The sequence below is a fragment of the Nasonia vitripennis genome, chromosome 1, assembly GCF_009193385.2.
Source record: "Nasonia vitripennis strain AsymCx chromosome 1, Nvit_psr_1.1, whole genome shotgun sequence".
Lineage (NCBI taxonomy): Eukaryota > Metazoa > Arthropoda > Insecta > Hymenoptera > Pteromalidae > Nasonia > Nasonia vitripennis.
Window position 1 is genome coordinate 37,288,460 of NC_045757.1, and position 17,236 is coordinate 37,305,695.

A 17,236-nucleotide genomic window follows, 5' to 3' on the forward strand; every position below is an offset into this window, starting at 1 on the left:
CCCTGATCAAGTTGCTCCTAGACTACGGCGCAGACGTCAGCAAGGAGAACAAGTTCGGTAAGAAGCCCTTCCACGTCTACAACGAGGAACTGAACAAACGTCAGCCCCTCGGTGGCGTCAACCCCAAGCTGCTGAGGTTGTTACTGCCGGAAGACCAGCGCGTCAACGGCATATGTCTGCTGCACGAAGCCTGCATCTTTCACCAAGCCAACTCGATCCGCGAGCTGGTGAGATCGGGCGCGGACGTCAACGCCAAGGACAGCAACGGCTACACATCCTTGTACTACGCCATCGTCGCGCGCGGTACGAATGAAGATAAGGAGTCAACAGTGAGGACGCTGCTCGATTTCGGCGCCAACATTAACCAGAAGCTCGTTATCTGGCTCGACAGCTGCACCAAACGGACGACCACCGTCCTGCATCTGACCATCATGTTGGCAGAACACAACATCGCCAAGATTTTCGTTGAGCACGCAGCCAAGCTCGTTGAGCTGCGCTCAGGCGTTGAGCGCTGGGCGCTGAGTAGTCGCATCCGTAATCTGATCAACTCGGAAGACGAGGCGCTGCACAGACGGATCGTCAACTTGATCAACTTGGAAGACAGGGCGCTGGCAGATCTACCGCCCACGATGATCAACGCGTGGATCAACGTCAGAAGCGGATATGAGAGCTGTCGCTCCAGTTGCCACAGAGAGTTGAGGTTCATGACGAGGAAAAAGATGCGCCACAGCACGCTCTCCTTCTTCGATTTTCTCAGCGCGAACGAGCAGGAGGTTGCACTTTACGCCAGGAACGAGAAGATCGTCAAGGCGCTTGAAGCGAGCAAGGAGAAATTTCCGATCTACTGGGGAATGCTGAATGCAAACTTTGAAAGGGGACTCGAACGTTTGAAACTCTTCGAGAGTTCGGCCGTTCTGCTGAGCGACGTCCTGAAATTCGCCGATCCCAGGCACGTAGCCATCGAGATTATTCTATCCTACTGCAGCAACGAAGATTTAAGGACTCTAGCTAGTTTATCGAGACATAACGTATTTATTTGATAATTGAAAGGTTTTTGCAAACTCAATGAATATTCGGAATATGACTTGATGATTGTCCAACCATCGTGCACATTACATGTATTGATAATAAAGAGATTGCTATACCTGCAAATTTACTGGTATAGTTCAGAACAATTTAATAATCTGTTCTAATACCAATTTTTTCCCACTTTTGACCTTGCCCATATATCCATATAATTAGGCAGTAAATTATACAAACTGAATATGTTTACTTACAAAATGTAAAATCGACTGTTATTGTAAAAACAAAATCACGTTTCACTGACATCTTACCTCTGCTACGCAAAAAAGAAGACACACTCTGCGAAGCATCGTGCTAGCGACAAAAGGCCGGTTTTTCCGCGAGCCGCTCGTCTCATGCCCATTGAGAGCACAACACCTGCAAGTATACGTATACATCTCGCGCGCAACTGTGTCCTCGAGGCTTGCACACGTACACATGTGTATAATAGCCCGAGGCTTCCCTGGCAAAAATCCACGTGCGCACGCGTTTGAAGAGCCGCGTTTACGCTCATAATTCCCTTTGCGAGTTCTCTACGTGCAGCGGCGAAGCAGAAGAGATGAAAAAATTGCGCTGTAATTGGCGCTATTAAGCGCGCGTTATTTGTTGTTAACCGTCGCGGAATGCCAACGAATGCTTTTCGATCGACATCATTGAGCAGTGATTAAAGCTGCAACAGAAGCGTGAGCGAATACAGCTTGCAAGAGGTGTATTTTTCAGTAAAAATGTGCGAACATGTTTTTTTCCTCAAAGTTTTTAATACGCATTCTTGTATATATTACGTAAATACAATTGATATAAAACTTTTCTCGCATTATTTTTGTCGTACAATAGTATAGTATATATTATATCGACGTATAAATATTATTACGTTACCTCAGACGTATCAAAAAGAGATTTAGCGCAGACGTGTTCTATGCTGTCCACGCAAAATCGGTACATTAAAAGTTAGATACGGCCTTTAGATAAATAAATCGCATCTAATTGACGGCGGGACAACAAACGCTTGTACACGCGTGATACAAAAAGGTCCCCTTACGATATTCTAATTCAGACAATGTCTATTTGCCCGTCGATGCTACGCAGTGATTTGTAGTAGGAGAGAAGAAAGCGCGTTCTTATCGTCGATAGAATTCATAATATAAGCCGATTGTCTACGATCGATAAAAAATATCTCGTAGATTCTTTTTTTCTTTCAGCGAGAACAAGAACAAAGATTATTGTTATTGCATATGTAGAGAAAGGTATTGTTTCCCTGATTTTAGTTTTGTCGCTTCAACGCTACGTACGTTTCAATTAAATTCATATTCAAACCAATCTACTTTAACAAGTGTTTCACAAAGGCAATTGATTCATTCTCAGTTGGAAATGCATGACATTATAGGTTTTGCTATCGTAGAATCGATTGCGGAAAATATTTCGTATAAGTACATCAACTATCTGAACAATACCAGTTGCGTGTTTTTTCTCGTTTGTTGTTTTGCTCATTCACGATTTTCGATCATTTTTGAAAAAATAGTTTCTTGATTTTGGTTATTATGATTCGCCGCCTACGTGTTATATATTTACATAAAGCTAGCAAAATAAAAACTAACTCGAGTGACTTTCTATGTAGTTTGTCTTTTGGTTTTATCGAATTATTTCTCATAATGAGACTTTAGGCTTGTTCGGGGCTCGATCGATCGAGTTTTATTGAATTACTACGTAGAGGTCCTATGCTTGTTATTTTAAAAGAGCAACTCTTGAAGTTAAAATGTTAATCAAGGAATTGTCTTATTGGCGCAATAGTATCAACCATAAAATATACATTTATTTAGAAAATTAGTAAAACTAGACAGAAAATTGGCACAAAACTTCTTAAAGCAAAATTTAATTACAAAGGTCTCACTCAGTGAGCTGCTGCGTTCCGTAAAGCCTTACGATTATCCTGCACGTTAAAAAATGAACTGCGTACAAAAACGAGTCTAAAAACATGAATCATTAAAATACTAGAGAAAAACACTGAATTGAACACTTCAACAAATAATCTTCAAAATATTTGGCATTTCACATCTCGACCTCTACTTTGTTTTTTTTCTTTTTCATGATTCTCACCCTGTGTGAACATTTTTACCCTTAAGACTTAGTAGCTTCTAGAAAAGCACACTCAAAAAGGCCTCGACTGATCGTACGCAATCTTTCGAGCTAATGTTTTTCTCCCTTTACAAATTGTGCGCGATTTGTACATTTCGTATACCTATAATTCTCGAGAATAATTGTAAAGAGCTCAGACGTCAACGATGGTGCAATAAATAAACGATTGATACAAATACAAAAGCTGCTCCAAAACATAACTATGTTAAGGAAGTAAAAAAAGTTTGCTACTTACTGAGTAGTACAACCTTTATGTCACAAATTATCTGGAGGAAAGTGCTTTTTCTTTGAAAATATTAATATTGCAAGGTTTGAAAGCAAGCATATCTTAAACACTATGGCAACTTCTTTAAACTAAATTCTAACGTTCAATCTTGCAATACGAATATCGAAACAAATAAAAACAATATTCTAAGAGAGCTATTCTTGTCTCGATAAATTTGTTCCGCTGTTAGCAACTAACATTCGTACATAATCAACCCCTGATCAAGCAAATTTGAAAACAAAAATCGTTTTCTTTCTACTCTTAAGTTTAACGCGTATCATAAGTTAAAAAATTGCTCAGTCAGTGATTGTAAAAACGCGGGAACAAAAAGAGAAAAACTTTTGCATTCCCTTTAAACGGCAGCGGTATCTTCGGTATTTCTCAACAGAGCGGCAGCCTTCACGACGTCACCTCCGCACTGGTTCAGCATGACCTTGCAGTCCTCAAGACCCACGAAGTTGTTCTCTTTCTTCAGCAGTCCCTGTAGTCTCTCGAGTTTGATGGCTGCGAGAACGTCCCAGTTCGTGACGTTTAGCGCTGCCACGCACGACTCCGGCGTCGACTGCTCGTGCAGGACTTTGAGCATGATTCGAACCTATGGCAACAAAAATGACAATGGTTTATACATGACATAGCTTATAATTTTTTCCATGGATCTTCTCAACGCATCGCAATTTCTAATTTTAAACTACTTGGTATTTTTACAACAAGAAAGTTTCGCTTTCATTGCCTATGACTAAGCAGATCATAAAAATGAGATCCAAACAATTTTACGAAAACTTTCAGCGCACCTCATCGGACTGTTCGCCATTTCTCGGACCGCGTGTTCTGCGCGAGTTAGGCCCATCGCAGGCAAACTCCAGCAGATCCTCGCAGGACACGTGGTCGCTCGTCCTCGTCATCGTTTCGCCCTTTTCGTTCTGGGTTTGCTGCTGCTGGTCACTCTGCTGCTGCTTCAGCCTGTTGTAAACCGAAGAGTTAGAGTTGAGACTCGTGGGTGTGGAGTTCCTGCTGGCTTCCGCGGCTTCCGAGGCTTCGACGACGATTTTACGAGTTGCCTGCTCGATGACGGGTTGAGTGCTGGTGGCGGTCTGCGGAGAGTCGAGGCACGGACTGTCGGTAACGGTGTCGTTATCCTCGTCACTGTCGTCCGCCTCGGCGTCGCAGTCGATAAGGTTTTCCGAGAATTCTAGGAGGTCCTCCGAGATGACGCTGCAGCGCTGCTGACTTTTGGAGTCATGGTGGTCTGATGGCAGCGAGTCCAGGGCGGCGAGCTCAGAATCTATGCGACGCTCGAATTCTTCAGGACTGCAAGAATGACGTTTTATTATACTGGGATGCAATCCTGTGCAGAATGGTTAGTTTTATGTCAATGATTTCACGCCGATTCGCACCTGTTGGTAGTAAGCTCAGGCGAGGCGACATCGCTCCTCGAGACCGGCCTCTCCGTCCCCGCACTTCTAGTTTCAACGCCGCTAGCTCCATCGGCAGCTGCTCTGTCCTCCGGTTCCTCCGCAAACGCTGAGAACCTATGCATTCCGTCGACCTGATCCTCGATGGTCGGACTCGATACCGCCTGCATCTTGGCTAACGTCCTGGTGACACCTCCACCGGGTATAATGAGCGGATGCTTTCGCTGATGTCGAGGAAGACTGGACTTGGGCTGAAGAGTCTTGGATCTGTCTCGAGGTGGAAGTGGTATTGGGTTTTCGTCGATGCCACCTACGTTGCCCTGGTTCTGATTGTTCTCGATTTCCATCGAGTGATGGTGCCTGTTCAGGGTCAGACTCTGTTGATGCTGCGAAGGTATCGGCGGCGGAGCTTGAGACGGTGCGGGTATTCGAAGCTTGGGAAGAGTCCGTGCACCGCTGCTATGGTGAAGACCATCCAAGTGGAAGCTTCTACTGCCGCCCTGTGAAAGAGATGTTTCGACCGTCGTTATTATAGTCTACAGTTTTTACGCCATTATTCATACGCGAGAGGAGCAAACGACTCTACCTGCTGATGATGCAGATGCTCGTCGTCGCCGATCCCAGAGCCAACGACAGCCGAGGCGACACTCAGCGAGGACACCGCGTGTTTGTTTCCCCTGATCCTGGGCCTGACTATCGGCAGACCCGACCTCAGCATCCTCAACGGATTGGTCTCGGCCGGCTCCGGGACGGCATTGCCGTTCGCTCCGGCTATCGGTGTCTCCACCAGGCTGTTGTACACCTCCTTGGCCTCCTCCGACAGCGTCGCCTAGACAGCAACAGACACCATAGCCGCAGGGGGAGGGTAGGCGTAATGTGTGACCGAACGCAAAATAAAAATAAACCGTCGAAATGAATGAACGAAATCATAAACTTAAGTAAGGTTAAATAAATAAAGCATAAGAGAGAAGAAAAGTTAATAAAGAATGAAAAGTAAGAGATATGGAGAGAAAGAGACAAGCGTGTGAGAGGCACGAGTGCGAGAGCGCAGAGGGTGAGGATTGCTTTGTATTATTCGTTGTTGCTTCCGAATTATTCGTCTCTCGTGTCGATAACCGCGTCTATTCATCATGATAATGCCCATTCGAACGAAAGGTGTCTGTGTTATGTATATGTACAAGAAGTTCTCAACGCGACTTGGATTGTCTGATTAAACGAGAAGGATACAAAGAGACAAACGAGCTTCTACAGATTCTTCCGACGAGCCTTATACACTTAAGGTATATATAATAAAATATACGGAGCCCCCTCCTTTATGTCATGTATATCATATACGTGCGAGTACAAAATCTAATCTCAACGCGTACAAATGTATAAATACGAGTATCAAAAGGTTCCGACACTGACTCTGTCGTCATTATCATCGTCAACGCCGTCGATCTTACTTACGTAACTTACGCGAATAATAATAATCGCATGCATTGCATCGTCCGCGTTCTCTCTCTCGCAAGCTCGATGAAGCGCCGCATTCTCAAGATGCCATATTTACAGTCCTGACATCACACATCGATCATATAGCAGACGATGCAAAGGTTCATTCCTACGTGCCCTTGCATCCTCCGAAAAATCACACTGAACGACATACTATAGAATAAAAGATAGCCATCACCACCACGTATAAGAGTTAAAAGAAATACGAACAAAAGAAACAGTCTAACGATCAGCTCTCACGTAAAGCTCGCGTCGCAGAGACGCCTGAGGATGCGGGCAAGGGTGGACGGGAACGGGACGGTGGTCGATCACTAGGGAGCCGGGGACGGAGGAAAGGTCAGGAGGTCGCTGCTGAACTCCGGATACTCCGAACTGGTGTCGGAATCCAAATCCGAGTTGCTGGTGAAGGTGATGCTGGAGCTCGGCGCGCTCTCCGGCCAGGATATTACGTTGTTTCTCGACGAGAAAGGCGGCGACAGAGAGTTCAAGAAGCTGGTCGACGGTGGCGGAGACTTTCCACTGCTCAGTTCTAACGTAGAGAAGCCTCTCGCGGAGTTCGGGTGGAGAAAGGCCTGGTGGTGGTGAGCCGCTGCGGCTGCCGCAGCCATGGCCTTCTGGTTCTTAAAGTTGAGGCGGAGGTTGTGGGGCATACGCTTGTGACGGCGTTTGAACCTCAGCCTGCTGCGGATGTCGGTCTCCGAGTGGGAAACCGAGTCGGAGTCCTCGCTGGAGTCGTTGGTATCGGGGTGAAACGACCTGCGCAGGTTCTTCATGTGGGGTCTGCGATTCTCCGACAGAGACGAGGTTCTGGGTCTGAAGACGCTGGCGTTGCTCTGGATCTTCTCCACGAAGATCTCGGTCTTGGCGATGCCGGCGACCTTGCGTTCGTTCTGGTACGGCTTCGGAGGCTCCAGGATCCTCTGATGCATGGTTGGACTGCCAGAACTGCCGTTGCTCTGCTTTGGGATGTTGAGGTCCAAGTGCTTGGGCTTCTGGGGTGGTGGTTGCTGTTGAGCGGGACCACCGAGGTTTCTCGTGTTCTGCGCGATATTCTTGCCTAGCTGTATCATGTTCTGGGTCAGCTTGCCGAAACCTAGGTTCAAACCTGACTGCAGTCCCTTCTTCGAGTCGAGGTAGTTCTTGACGCTCTCGAGACCGGACACTTCTCGCTGGTACTTCTCCGCCAGGAGCTTGCTGTTCAACTGCTGTTGATTGTGGTTGAGCTCAGCGTCCGACTTTCTACGCAACCGTTGCACATTGACTCTGAGACTCTCCGAGCTGCTGTACGCCGGGGAATCCCTTTTCTCCGGTTCCATGAACAGTGGGTTGTTAGAAATGGCATACGGATAGTCGTGACCGTGCCCGTTGCTCTGGTGACCGTTGGTCTGCTCGTTGTATTTCCTGAAGCTCTGAATGTTGATCCTTACAGCTTCCAAGTTACCTCTAGGACTGTCCGGAACCGTCGTCTTCATGCTATCAGAGGATCCACCGCTGTAGGCACTACTCTTTTGGAGACTCTCGTGGTGCCTCGGGCTGAAAGGAGCCGGTCTTTTGTCAACAGCTTCCAGCTTAGGTAGGTCAAACTTCAGAGGCGGTGGCTTGTTGTTGGACGACTCGCTCATCCTGTTGGTCTGAGTCGTTGCAGCAGCGGCTGCAGCTCTGTTGTTCTTTTCACTCAGCATGATACCGAACTCCGGGAAGTTGGCCAGGAAGGCGTTGCGACATGACTGCTCCAGCTCGTTGATCTTCTGTTCATCCTCGTAGGACAGCTCATCAGAATCCAGAGGACAGTCAATACCCGCCTCCTCGTCGACGTACTTTGGCTGCTCGAAGTACCTGTCCACGTAGCTCGTGGAAACCCTCTTCGACTCCTTCGGAAACTCAAAGTTCCCCTTTCCATTCTGATGATGATGATGCTGCTGCTTGGCCTCGAACTCCAAGCAACTGGCGATACTCTTCCTGTGCGAGTTTCCGTTCTCCAAAAACTCACTGCTCTTCACGAGATTCTGCCTCGTGGCCGAGGCGTTATCTAGAATCCTCGCGTCGAACTCCACGTCGACGTACGATGTCCAGGCGGTGGGTTTGGTCAGCAGCTCTCTGGACTTGGCGAAGCAAAACTCGGCCGAGGCCTTGTCCCAGAGGGGGAGTTTGAGGGTTGACGGGGCACCGAGGGATTCTATGCTCGACACGGTAGAGGATAGGGACTGCAAGCTCGAGCAAAGCCACTGCATGCGATGCATTCGGGTGTGTGAGCGAGTGTGTGAGGTGCGAAAAATCGATGGAAATCAAATAAACGAGAAAATCAAGAGGATGAGAAGGGGGGGGGGCGAGAGGGGTAACGTTTGCATTAGTATCGGCAGATTAGTAAGCGTAAGATATGTTTGTTTTTTTTTAAATAAGAAAATACGTTTCAATGAATCCACAGCGAGATCGGGGATAGAGTACTGTGTTATTCATACATGGGCAAGAGAGTATTATGCTGTAAATGTTAATTGTATATGTGAGTGGTTTAATATTATATAATGGTGCGAAATTAAAGGCCTGAATGAAATGATATTCGTTAATGAAAATTAGTAACTTAAATCATACCAATTGCGTGTATTTGTTATTTGTTTGAAAAAAAGTAATTCAAGAACGTTTGGCTTACTGTTACTTTTCATTACACATCCTAAAGTAAGGTAAGCCAAACAAAAATTGCAACTCATACAAATCATAAAGAGAAAGTCAGGAGCAAAATCCACCATTTTCTACTAGAATAAAAGTCGGAATCAAAGCAGACTCCGCTCCCAAACCAAAGATGCAAAAATTAACCAAAATAAACTCAAAAAGTATAATGTACCTGTATGTCAGGTATACTGGCTGCCTCCTCTGAAAAGTGTCGTCTGTCGGGTTTCGGACTGTGTTGATGTGGCAACTTAAAAGAGAACTTGCGCCGTCGCGAGGGGCTGGCCGGCGTACGCGGCGAGTGAGCCGAGGCATTCGAACCAACGCCACCAGTACCGCCAACAGCACTACTGCTACCGAGAGCGTCCTGCGGGTGCTCGAGGTCCGTCATCGAACGCGCCGTCAATTCCTGCGCCATGGCGATGGCCGAGTAGAGCGTTTTCTGATCGGCCGCCGAGATCGGCTTCACCTTCTCGACGCGCAACGGAAAAACAAATCATAAGAGATGTGGCCGGATTTCGCGAGGCGAGCTGATTCTATTTTCTTTTTTAAATGGTAATGATCGCTGTTGATGCTCTGCCGTCGTAGCAGAATATCAAGAATGATTTACCAATGGACAAAAAACAAAATGACAGAATGACGGTATGAAATAGAGCGGGTATGAGATGTATGACTATGAAGCCTCCGGAAGCTAGCTATAAGCGTATAACTTTTTAGAATGCTGCTTCTCTTTGCTGTAGATGATGCGACACTTTTTTTGAGGACTTGCCATGAGGGAAGCGACAAAAACATGTACATAATAAGTAAATATATAGTATATAAATGCGAGACACCATTCATGATCAATGAGTACGAAAAAAATTAATAAAAAAAGCGACGGATTGTTGTTCTTGATATGAATGAGTCGAAACCAAAAATACATAAAACAAAAGTGTACTGTACATTTATAGGACTCACGGTCGCTTGCTTTTTTTTGCAGCTCTGCTTTGCCTGAATCTCGCGCAGCTCATTTCTCGCGTTGCTAGAGTCGTGTTCGGTCGGTACCGGATGACCCTGAGGTGGTGGCGGTGGTGGCGACGATCCTACGTGAATCATATTACACCATTTAATAAAACAAATTATGATTATAATTATAATAACGAACGCGAGTTACCTAGCGATCTGAACATCTGATCCATCTCGTCGAGGAGACTGGGGCCGAAGTCGAAGCTGAGAGGTTTCTCGAATCCTCTCGGGCTCTCCTGGTTCTCTTCGTCGCTGATTTCGTGGTATTCGTGATCGGCGCACACGGTACTGCTATCCGTGCTGCTGACCATACTAGGAGGTATGTTGTTAGTTGCGTTGCCCAGGTGAGATATCTCCGAGCATGAGTCTGACCATAAGCTCTCTATATCGTGCAATAAGAATAAATTATCAATGCTTTTTCGAAAGCGAACAATCTAGATAATTTTGAAAAATTATGGTACCGTGTTTGCTTTGCGTGTCACGCTGCACATGCTGGATGCTTCTACTGTCTCTGATCGATTCCCGATTGCTGTCCCTATCGAGGCCCCTGAGCATGACGTCCTGACTCGTCATCTGACTAGAATTGTTGTCGGCCACGTCTTCCTGCGGTTTGTACGGAGTAACGACTTGCCGAGGCAAATGCGGATACTTGCCGCCCAGAAAACTTATATCCCCAAAGTAGGCTCCGTCCAAACCGACGTGGCCCGTGTGCTTCAGATCTCCTTGGGGCGAGGAGATCATGTCTGTGCGTATCTTTCGCCTCTGAATAGCCAATAAAAGATTAATATTCAGCACTGATTCTTTTATATTTCTCATATTCATTATTTTAAAATATTTCTCACCTGAGACGAGAATATATTCTTTCCGTCTCCCCTAGTGAACTCTCCCGGCTTATTACTCGGCAAGTTACTTCCGAGATAGGCTATCGTGTGCGCTGGATTAAAGAAGCCGGTCTTGCCGTTGTTGAGCACGCCCTTCCACAGAGTATTGCTACTGCCCTTGTCGAGCACGGTGATGACGTCGCCTTGCCGGTAAGTAAGCTGACCGATCTCCGAGTTGTCCTGGACCGCCTGCACTTGCTCTGGTTTCAGGTCAGGCAGCAGACAGATCAGCTCCGAAAACTTGGGTCGTTTGGTAGGCTCGTGCTGCCAGCACTGCTGCATCAACGAAAAGTAATCTTTGGGACAACAGTCGGGCTGCTCGAGACGCTGAAAGTTCGGCTCGTCGATCGCTTCGAGGATCTGGTGACCGGTCAGCGCTGCCCATGGTTGGAAACCGTAGCTAAACATCTCCCACAGGGTCACGCCTGCAATTTTGTCGCATATAAAATTGCAATTCATATGAACGGTCATAAATTAGATGTAATGAGAAAGTTTCGCTCACCATAGGCCCAGACATCGCTGGCCGACGTGAACTTCAAGTACGATATGCACTCAGGCGCGCACCAGGCGATCGGAAGCTTTAGATTAACGTTGAAATTCGTCTGGTAGTAATCCTTGCCGACACCGAGCGCGCGCGACAGTCCAAAGTCCGAGATCTTGACCTTGTTCTTGGAGAAAACGAGAATATTTCTCGCAGCCAGATCTCGATGTATCAGTCTTTTGGCCTCCAGGTACTGCATGCCGTCGGCTATCTGAACGGAGAAGTCGCAGAGCGACGGCACGGGAAAGCTGGCTCGTAAACTCGGCTCCTTGAGGCACTCGAGTAGCGAGCGCAGAGGCGCGAGTTCGGTCACCAGCATCAGTGAGTTCGTGTCGAGGACGACGCCGTAGAGGCGCACGATGTGCTCGTGGTCGATCGAATGCATGATCGCCGCTTCCTTGAGGAACTCGATCGGGTTGTTCTGCATGCGTTCGCGTGAGAGACACTTTATCGCCACCTGGATGCGCTCGCCGTCGTTGGTCCAGACGCCTTGCTGCACAACGCCGAATTCTCCCGTTCCTGATTGATAAGCAAAACGTTCATCATCGATTGTAGTAATTTGAAATGGACATAAATATCAATATTCGCTTCGTAACGAGTTCGATATCCTAAACTGGATGTTCGATTTAATTACGACCAGCCTATGCTCTAGTTTCTCGGTATTTGCTGCAGCAGAGCCGATAAACCAATATTGAATATTCCAGGAATTCTGATCGAATTTTTACAAGCGAGGTAAATTCACGCACCGAGCTCCTTGTTAACGATGATGGCATCCGCGGGAATCATGTGCTTGTTAGGCACACGAATAGGCGGCCTGTCCTGTCGCTCCTCGGGCAGCATTGCCAGACTACCGGGCATCGGCTCCTCTTTCTTCGGCAGCAGCATCTTCTTGAACTTGGACAGGTAGTTCTGAGGAAAGTGCTTCTGGAAGTACTTCTTCAGACGGCGCATCTCCGGCTTGGTCATGCCGATGCCGCACAGGTCCTCCTCCGTCACGTACTTGAGCTGCGCCGTGTTCTGGACCTTCAGATCACCTACGATTGGACAAAGTTTAGTTGCTCGGTCCGAAATTCTTTTTAATGCGCTTCTTTACAGACTCAAATATGTGCAGTTTTATCCAGACCAACCTCTGATTCCAGCATAATACTGCTGGAGTTCCGCCTCCATGAGGAACTCGTACAACCCGGGACCCGTGTTCCGAGACATCCCTAATTGTGCGTCTGAAAAATAAAAATTCCGCCGTTAGCTTGCACATGCGTGATTTTAAACAGATGACGCGGTTATTCAACACGTCAACCTAAATACGAAAGCGTCTCGCATGACGATGTATAACGACCCGTAAAAACTCATCGCAACTCGTTGTGCAACAAATTGCACCTCCGCAATACAGAACGCGATTTTTTTGTTGTTCAACACGTGCACACGAAAAAACTCTAATTTGATCTCAGTGTAATCGGATGCCTGCTCAAAAGCTCGCCAACAAAACCGATGCAAACCAATCAACCGGCTCACCTAACGACACACACAAAACAAGTCAATCGTCCATTCGTCCATCGAACGCCTCGGAAAACAGAAGGTAGTCTCGCGCGGGTGATTCAAGCCTCCGGAGCGTCATTGCACAACACACGCCGTACACGCTGCACTATCCGTTTGGAAAAGCTCGCGACTGATACTATAGAGCCAACTAAACTCTCCTCGCGGGGCGAGAGAGAGAGAGAGAGAGAGAGAGCTGCACTACTTCCTCTTCCTCGTCGTTGATAAATAGAACGCAATCAACGGCGCTGATGCTCGGATCGGATGTTGGGAATTAGGCGATGGGGGACTCTTGGCCTTTTTTCCTTCTACTGCACAATGTGTTTGTGATTTTTTGGATGAAGCGTAAATGCTGCTGTACGGAATTAGACGGTTCGGCTGTTATGCGAGAGTTTTTAGTCGGGAGTGTGAACGACGTCTGGGGATGGGCGACGATGTTTGTTGGTTTTGTTTTAATGTACTGCGAGCTTTTGAATCTACACAGAATTCTTCAATATAGAGATATACTTATAGTTTCATTTGCGCATCCTTTTACAGCTACATTTCCTCACTGAAGTACTCTCGCACACCGTTTAAGGCTGAAGAGCCCCGCACGCTCGCGCATCAATAGGTCACTCCCACGTCCATAAAAACTGTCCCCTTTCTCTCGAAATCCAAGCTCAACAAGCACACACACACACACACACACTCGCTCGCGCGCGCACCTACAACATTCCAGTGAAAAAAATCTCTCTCTTTGGCGTCGGCGTCGCGATGCAAACGAAGCGAAAGAGTCGATGCATGACGAGGCGCATCGGGCCGAATTCGCAATTTAAATTTCGACGAGTCGCGAGAGTCAATCGAACGTCCGAGCGAGAATCGCTCTCGAAAACTCTCTCCGACGTACCGCCGCGCAAGTGTGTGCACAGTTATTATCGGAGACATGTTCAAGAGCTTGTCGTTCCCCAACTTGGACAAGGTAACAGCTATAGACCTATAAGAGTAAAAATTTTCTCTCCGCAGTACGCGGCATCGTCTTTTTCGATCGTTTACGTAAGAATTAACGAGGGAAGTGATGACGCGGATGTGTGCAAAAAATGCGCGCCGCGCGGAGAACAATGAGGCGCGCGAGTTTTGAAAATTTCCGAGGCGCGCCTTCGGAGTGGAGTAATGAGAATGAGACTGCGATTGTGCTGTGTCTGTGTACAATGCGGAGTTTTCCCGGGAAATGAAACCTACGGATATCTCGTTTGTCTTCGTCGCTTTTGAAACGATCTTGATTGGATTAATCGTATCGGAATTAAGAAGCCACATTGCTCGTACAAAAATCTAAGTCTGACCGTTGTACCGAGGATAAATAGAGAACGTATAAAGCCGCGAAAACACGTTTTCAATTCGACCCCGTCGTCCTCGAAGTAAGTATAACGAAGCCTCGACCGAAAGGAAACCTGAAAAGAGCGCCGAAAGAAAAGCAGCAGCAGTGCTGCATCTCGTGTATCGAAATGCGATCGATTCTTTAGAGGCTATAGGGGCACACACGACGTCGTGCAGCAGTGAAGCGAGAAATAGAGATTCGAAGAGTGCAGCGCTCGCGAAGGTGAAGGTGAGGGTGAGGGGGATAGAGTGCAGTGGGTGGCCGCGACGAAAGTGCAGGAGGGAGGAAACGGGAGAAGCTCGATGGAGGGATGCCAGAGGCTTTTTGCTGCGCGCTTCTGTGCACAGACACGTAAGTGTGGCAGCTCACTCGGCCTGGGCTTGGGTTTTGAAGAATAACGACGGCGATACGTAAAGTCTCTTGAAAAGACTATGGGAAAAAATGGACAGATCGACGATTCGTCAGGCCCCGCGTCGACTTCCGCGTGAAAGACACGCCCCGCGCGAGAGACGTGTCCGGGCCTTAAATAGAAAATGATTTATAAATACACGCGTCGGACGCTGCGAGCGAGTGCAGTCTATTTTCGTCCTTCACCGAGAGGCTAACTGCACGCCAGAGTTTCGGATGAAGAGTTTCGTAGGTTTGTTGCTTTTTCGGAGGGATGATTGTTTGGCCCTCTTTTCACGCTGATTGAGTGGATTCTCTTTTTATGTGCCGTATACTTTACAATGACGCGAGAGAAGGCGCAGAGAGCCAGAAATGACGAGATGCAAATCGATAAGACCTCAAACTTCGCCTACATTGAGAATCGCTATCTAGAAACCGATGTGTACCCCTTATCAGCTGTCCCTCAGTCTACAACTCACGACTGAATACACAAAGTCAGAAGCGAATCGATCATCGATGAATCACGCGAAAATTTGCAATGATTCACTGAGCTTCCAAAAAAGAAAAAAAAATAATCATCCACTGGCGCAACTGCGGAATCGATAATTCTCTAACCGACGGCGTTTCCAAGTCGCGCCCCGAGGAATCATAACAAAAGAGCGCCGGTGCTACACAGCTGACGATTAAAAGGAGAGTACGAGCCTCTCTGTTATCGATTTCCTCTCTCGGGAAAAAGTGTCAAAGGGAAAAAGCAATCGGCTTTTTCCGCGCGAGAGTAGCACCGGCGCCGCACAAAGGGACTGTGTATGCCTGAGAGCCGGCTTTTTATCTCGAACACGCGAGAGAGGGATAGGTGTGCGATGTCGTCGGGCTCTTTATCCGGAATAGTAGTACACGGCGCGCGATAAGGGAAATCGAGCGATTCCAGAGGTCGGAATTAGGAGGAATCTAAAGCTTTTTAGGAAGTTAATTTCGTTTCATTTAATACATGCAAATTTTGACGATCTCAGTCGGCTGGATATCGAGCGCAGCGATCTCTCCCTCTCTGTCTTTTATAGGTAATTACACCCAAGCGAAAGAAAACACACACGAGTTCCTGCACTCCACTTTCTATTTGTATTTAGATACGCCGCGAGTGTAAAGTATCAGTATTATATTCCGCGAGTAAAAGCTACGCAACCGCAGTTCGATCTCCTTCTGGCGTGCCTCCATACCTTTATGTGCGATACACACACCCTAAAAAGCAGCCTCGCAGCACCGAAACAAAGCAAAACAAGCCAATCCCCCCCCCCCCCCCCCCGATTTAAATCCCCGGAATACAACGGAGTGCAGGCTACCCCCTTCTCTTCTCCCCCCCCCCGAAAATCACACCTTTCTGCCTCATCGATTCGAGTATTACATGCAGCAGCAGCAGCAGCAGCAGCAAGCGGCGCGTTGACCCCTGATGTATGCGTCTGTGCGCGGCGACTCTGCACGCCGCCGAAAGGAAAAGAAAGAGCCGCTGGGCTGCGAAAAAGGTTATGACGCACAGCCGAGAGATGAAATCACACATACCTACTATACGCGGAACGAGAGGCATAGATTCTGGCAAGAGGCCCAATGGACCGTCCATACGGTCAAATGGAAAACCGGACGTAAATATAAACAGGCGCTTTCCCTGCGTGCATCGGTAGGTTGCATCCAAGCCACACGGAGACGACATGCACGAGAGAACGAGGCGTGTTACAGGTTTCCCATAACCTCCGGCGCGTCTTTGCGAGGAAACTCGAGTCTCGAGAGAGCGAGAGAGAGAGAGAGAGAGAGAGAGAGAGAGAGAGAGAGAGAGAGAGAGAAACCCGCAAGTGTACCTCGTCCGCTCCCGATATCTCACGCGACCAGTCTCCTCCTCTCCTCGGCAGACGGGCAATAACGCTGTGTCTGTGAAAAAGTACCCATTGTCGGTGGCGGCGGTTCGCTCCTTTGACGGCGACATGCGACGACAACGCTGCTGGATGCTGCGCTGCTGCTTCTGGGCCGCGGCTACATGGCGGCTACAGGCGTCCTCTCGTTTAGCGGCTGCACAGCAGGCCAGTAGTACACGTGATGCGACGACCGCGGCAGCTGAGGTAGGGAAGCGTAGGTTATATCAGGCACTTGGAGCTGACTCTGTCGAGTTGGTCAGTTCGTGTCTCGCGCTACGGGCCGGGAGATGCAGGAGATGCAGCCGTCGAGCCGAGGAACATGATATTATACACACGCACACACGCGAACGCGATGTACCAACTGCAGCCGCGACGGCCGCGGCGCGATCAGATGCTCGCTCTGGGCGACTGAGCTTGGATTCGGACTGTCGGAGTTGTAATGCGGCAGTGTAGTTGCCCCCTCCACTTGAGTTGGGAGAAAAGAGAGCGGCGCCTCCGCACCGCGGCTTCGACGAAGTGCATGCGCGGCGCGCGCGAGTGCGGCGAGAGCTCGATGGCGCGCGGGAAGTTTGAATGTTTTGCGGAGTTTCGGAGCTATATCTGTACG

The 17,236-nt window shown here is 48.0% G+C and overlaps 1 protein-coding gene across 1 annotated transcript; it reads right to left on the bottom strand.

Moving 5' to 3' along the window:
* Positions 1–1,800: 1,800 nt before the first annotated feature.
* LOC100123948 (activated Cdc42 kinase-like) lies at positions 1,801–17,059 on the bottom strand. The gene is made up of 14 exons (XM_016988449.3): positions 16,660–17,059; positions 12,582–12,674; positions 12,201–12,488; positions 11,416–11,973; positions 10,875–11,338; positions 10,494–10,794; positions 10,181–10,414; positions 9,985–10,109; positions 9,203–9,496; positions 6,708–8,588; positions 5,534–5,701; positions 4,855–5,408; positions 4,252–4,768; positions 1,801–4,055 (listed from the first exon to the last, which is right to left on the bottom strand). The coding sequence occupies exons 1-14, from the start codon at positions 16,661–16,663 to the stop codon at positions 3,813–3,815; spliced, it is 5,724 nt and encodes a 1,907-aa protein (XP_016843938.1). The 5' UTR covers positions 16,664–17,059; the 3' UTR covers positions 1,801–3,812.
* Between the last annotated feature and the right edge of the window lie 177 nt (positions 17,060–17,236).

Coding starts and splice junctions, on each gene's coding strand:
- LOC100123948 (XM_016988449.3), bottom strand. Junction 10,415..10,493: donor TGACACGCAAAGCAAACACG/GTACCATAATTT, acceptor TGCACGATATAG/AGAGCTTATGGTCAGACTCA. Junction 9,497..9,984: donor GCAAAAAAAAGCAAGCGACC/GTGAGTCCTATA, acceptor CGCGTCGAGAAG/GTGAAGCCGATCTCGGCGGC.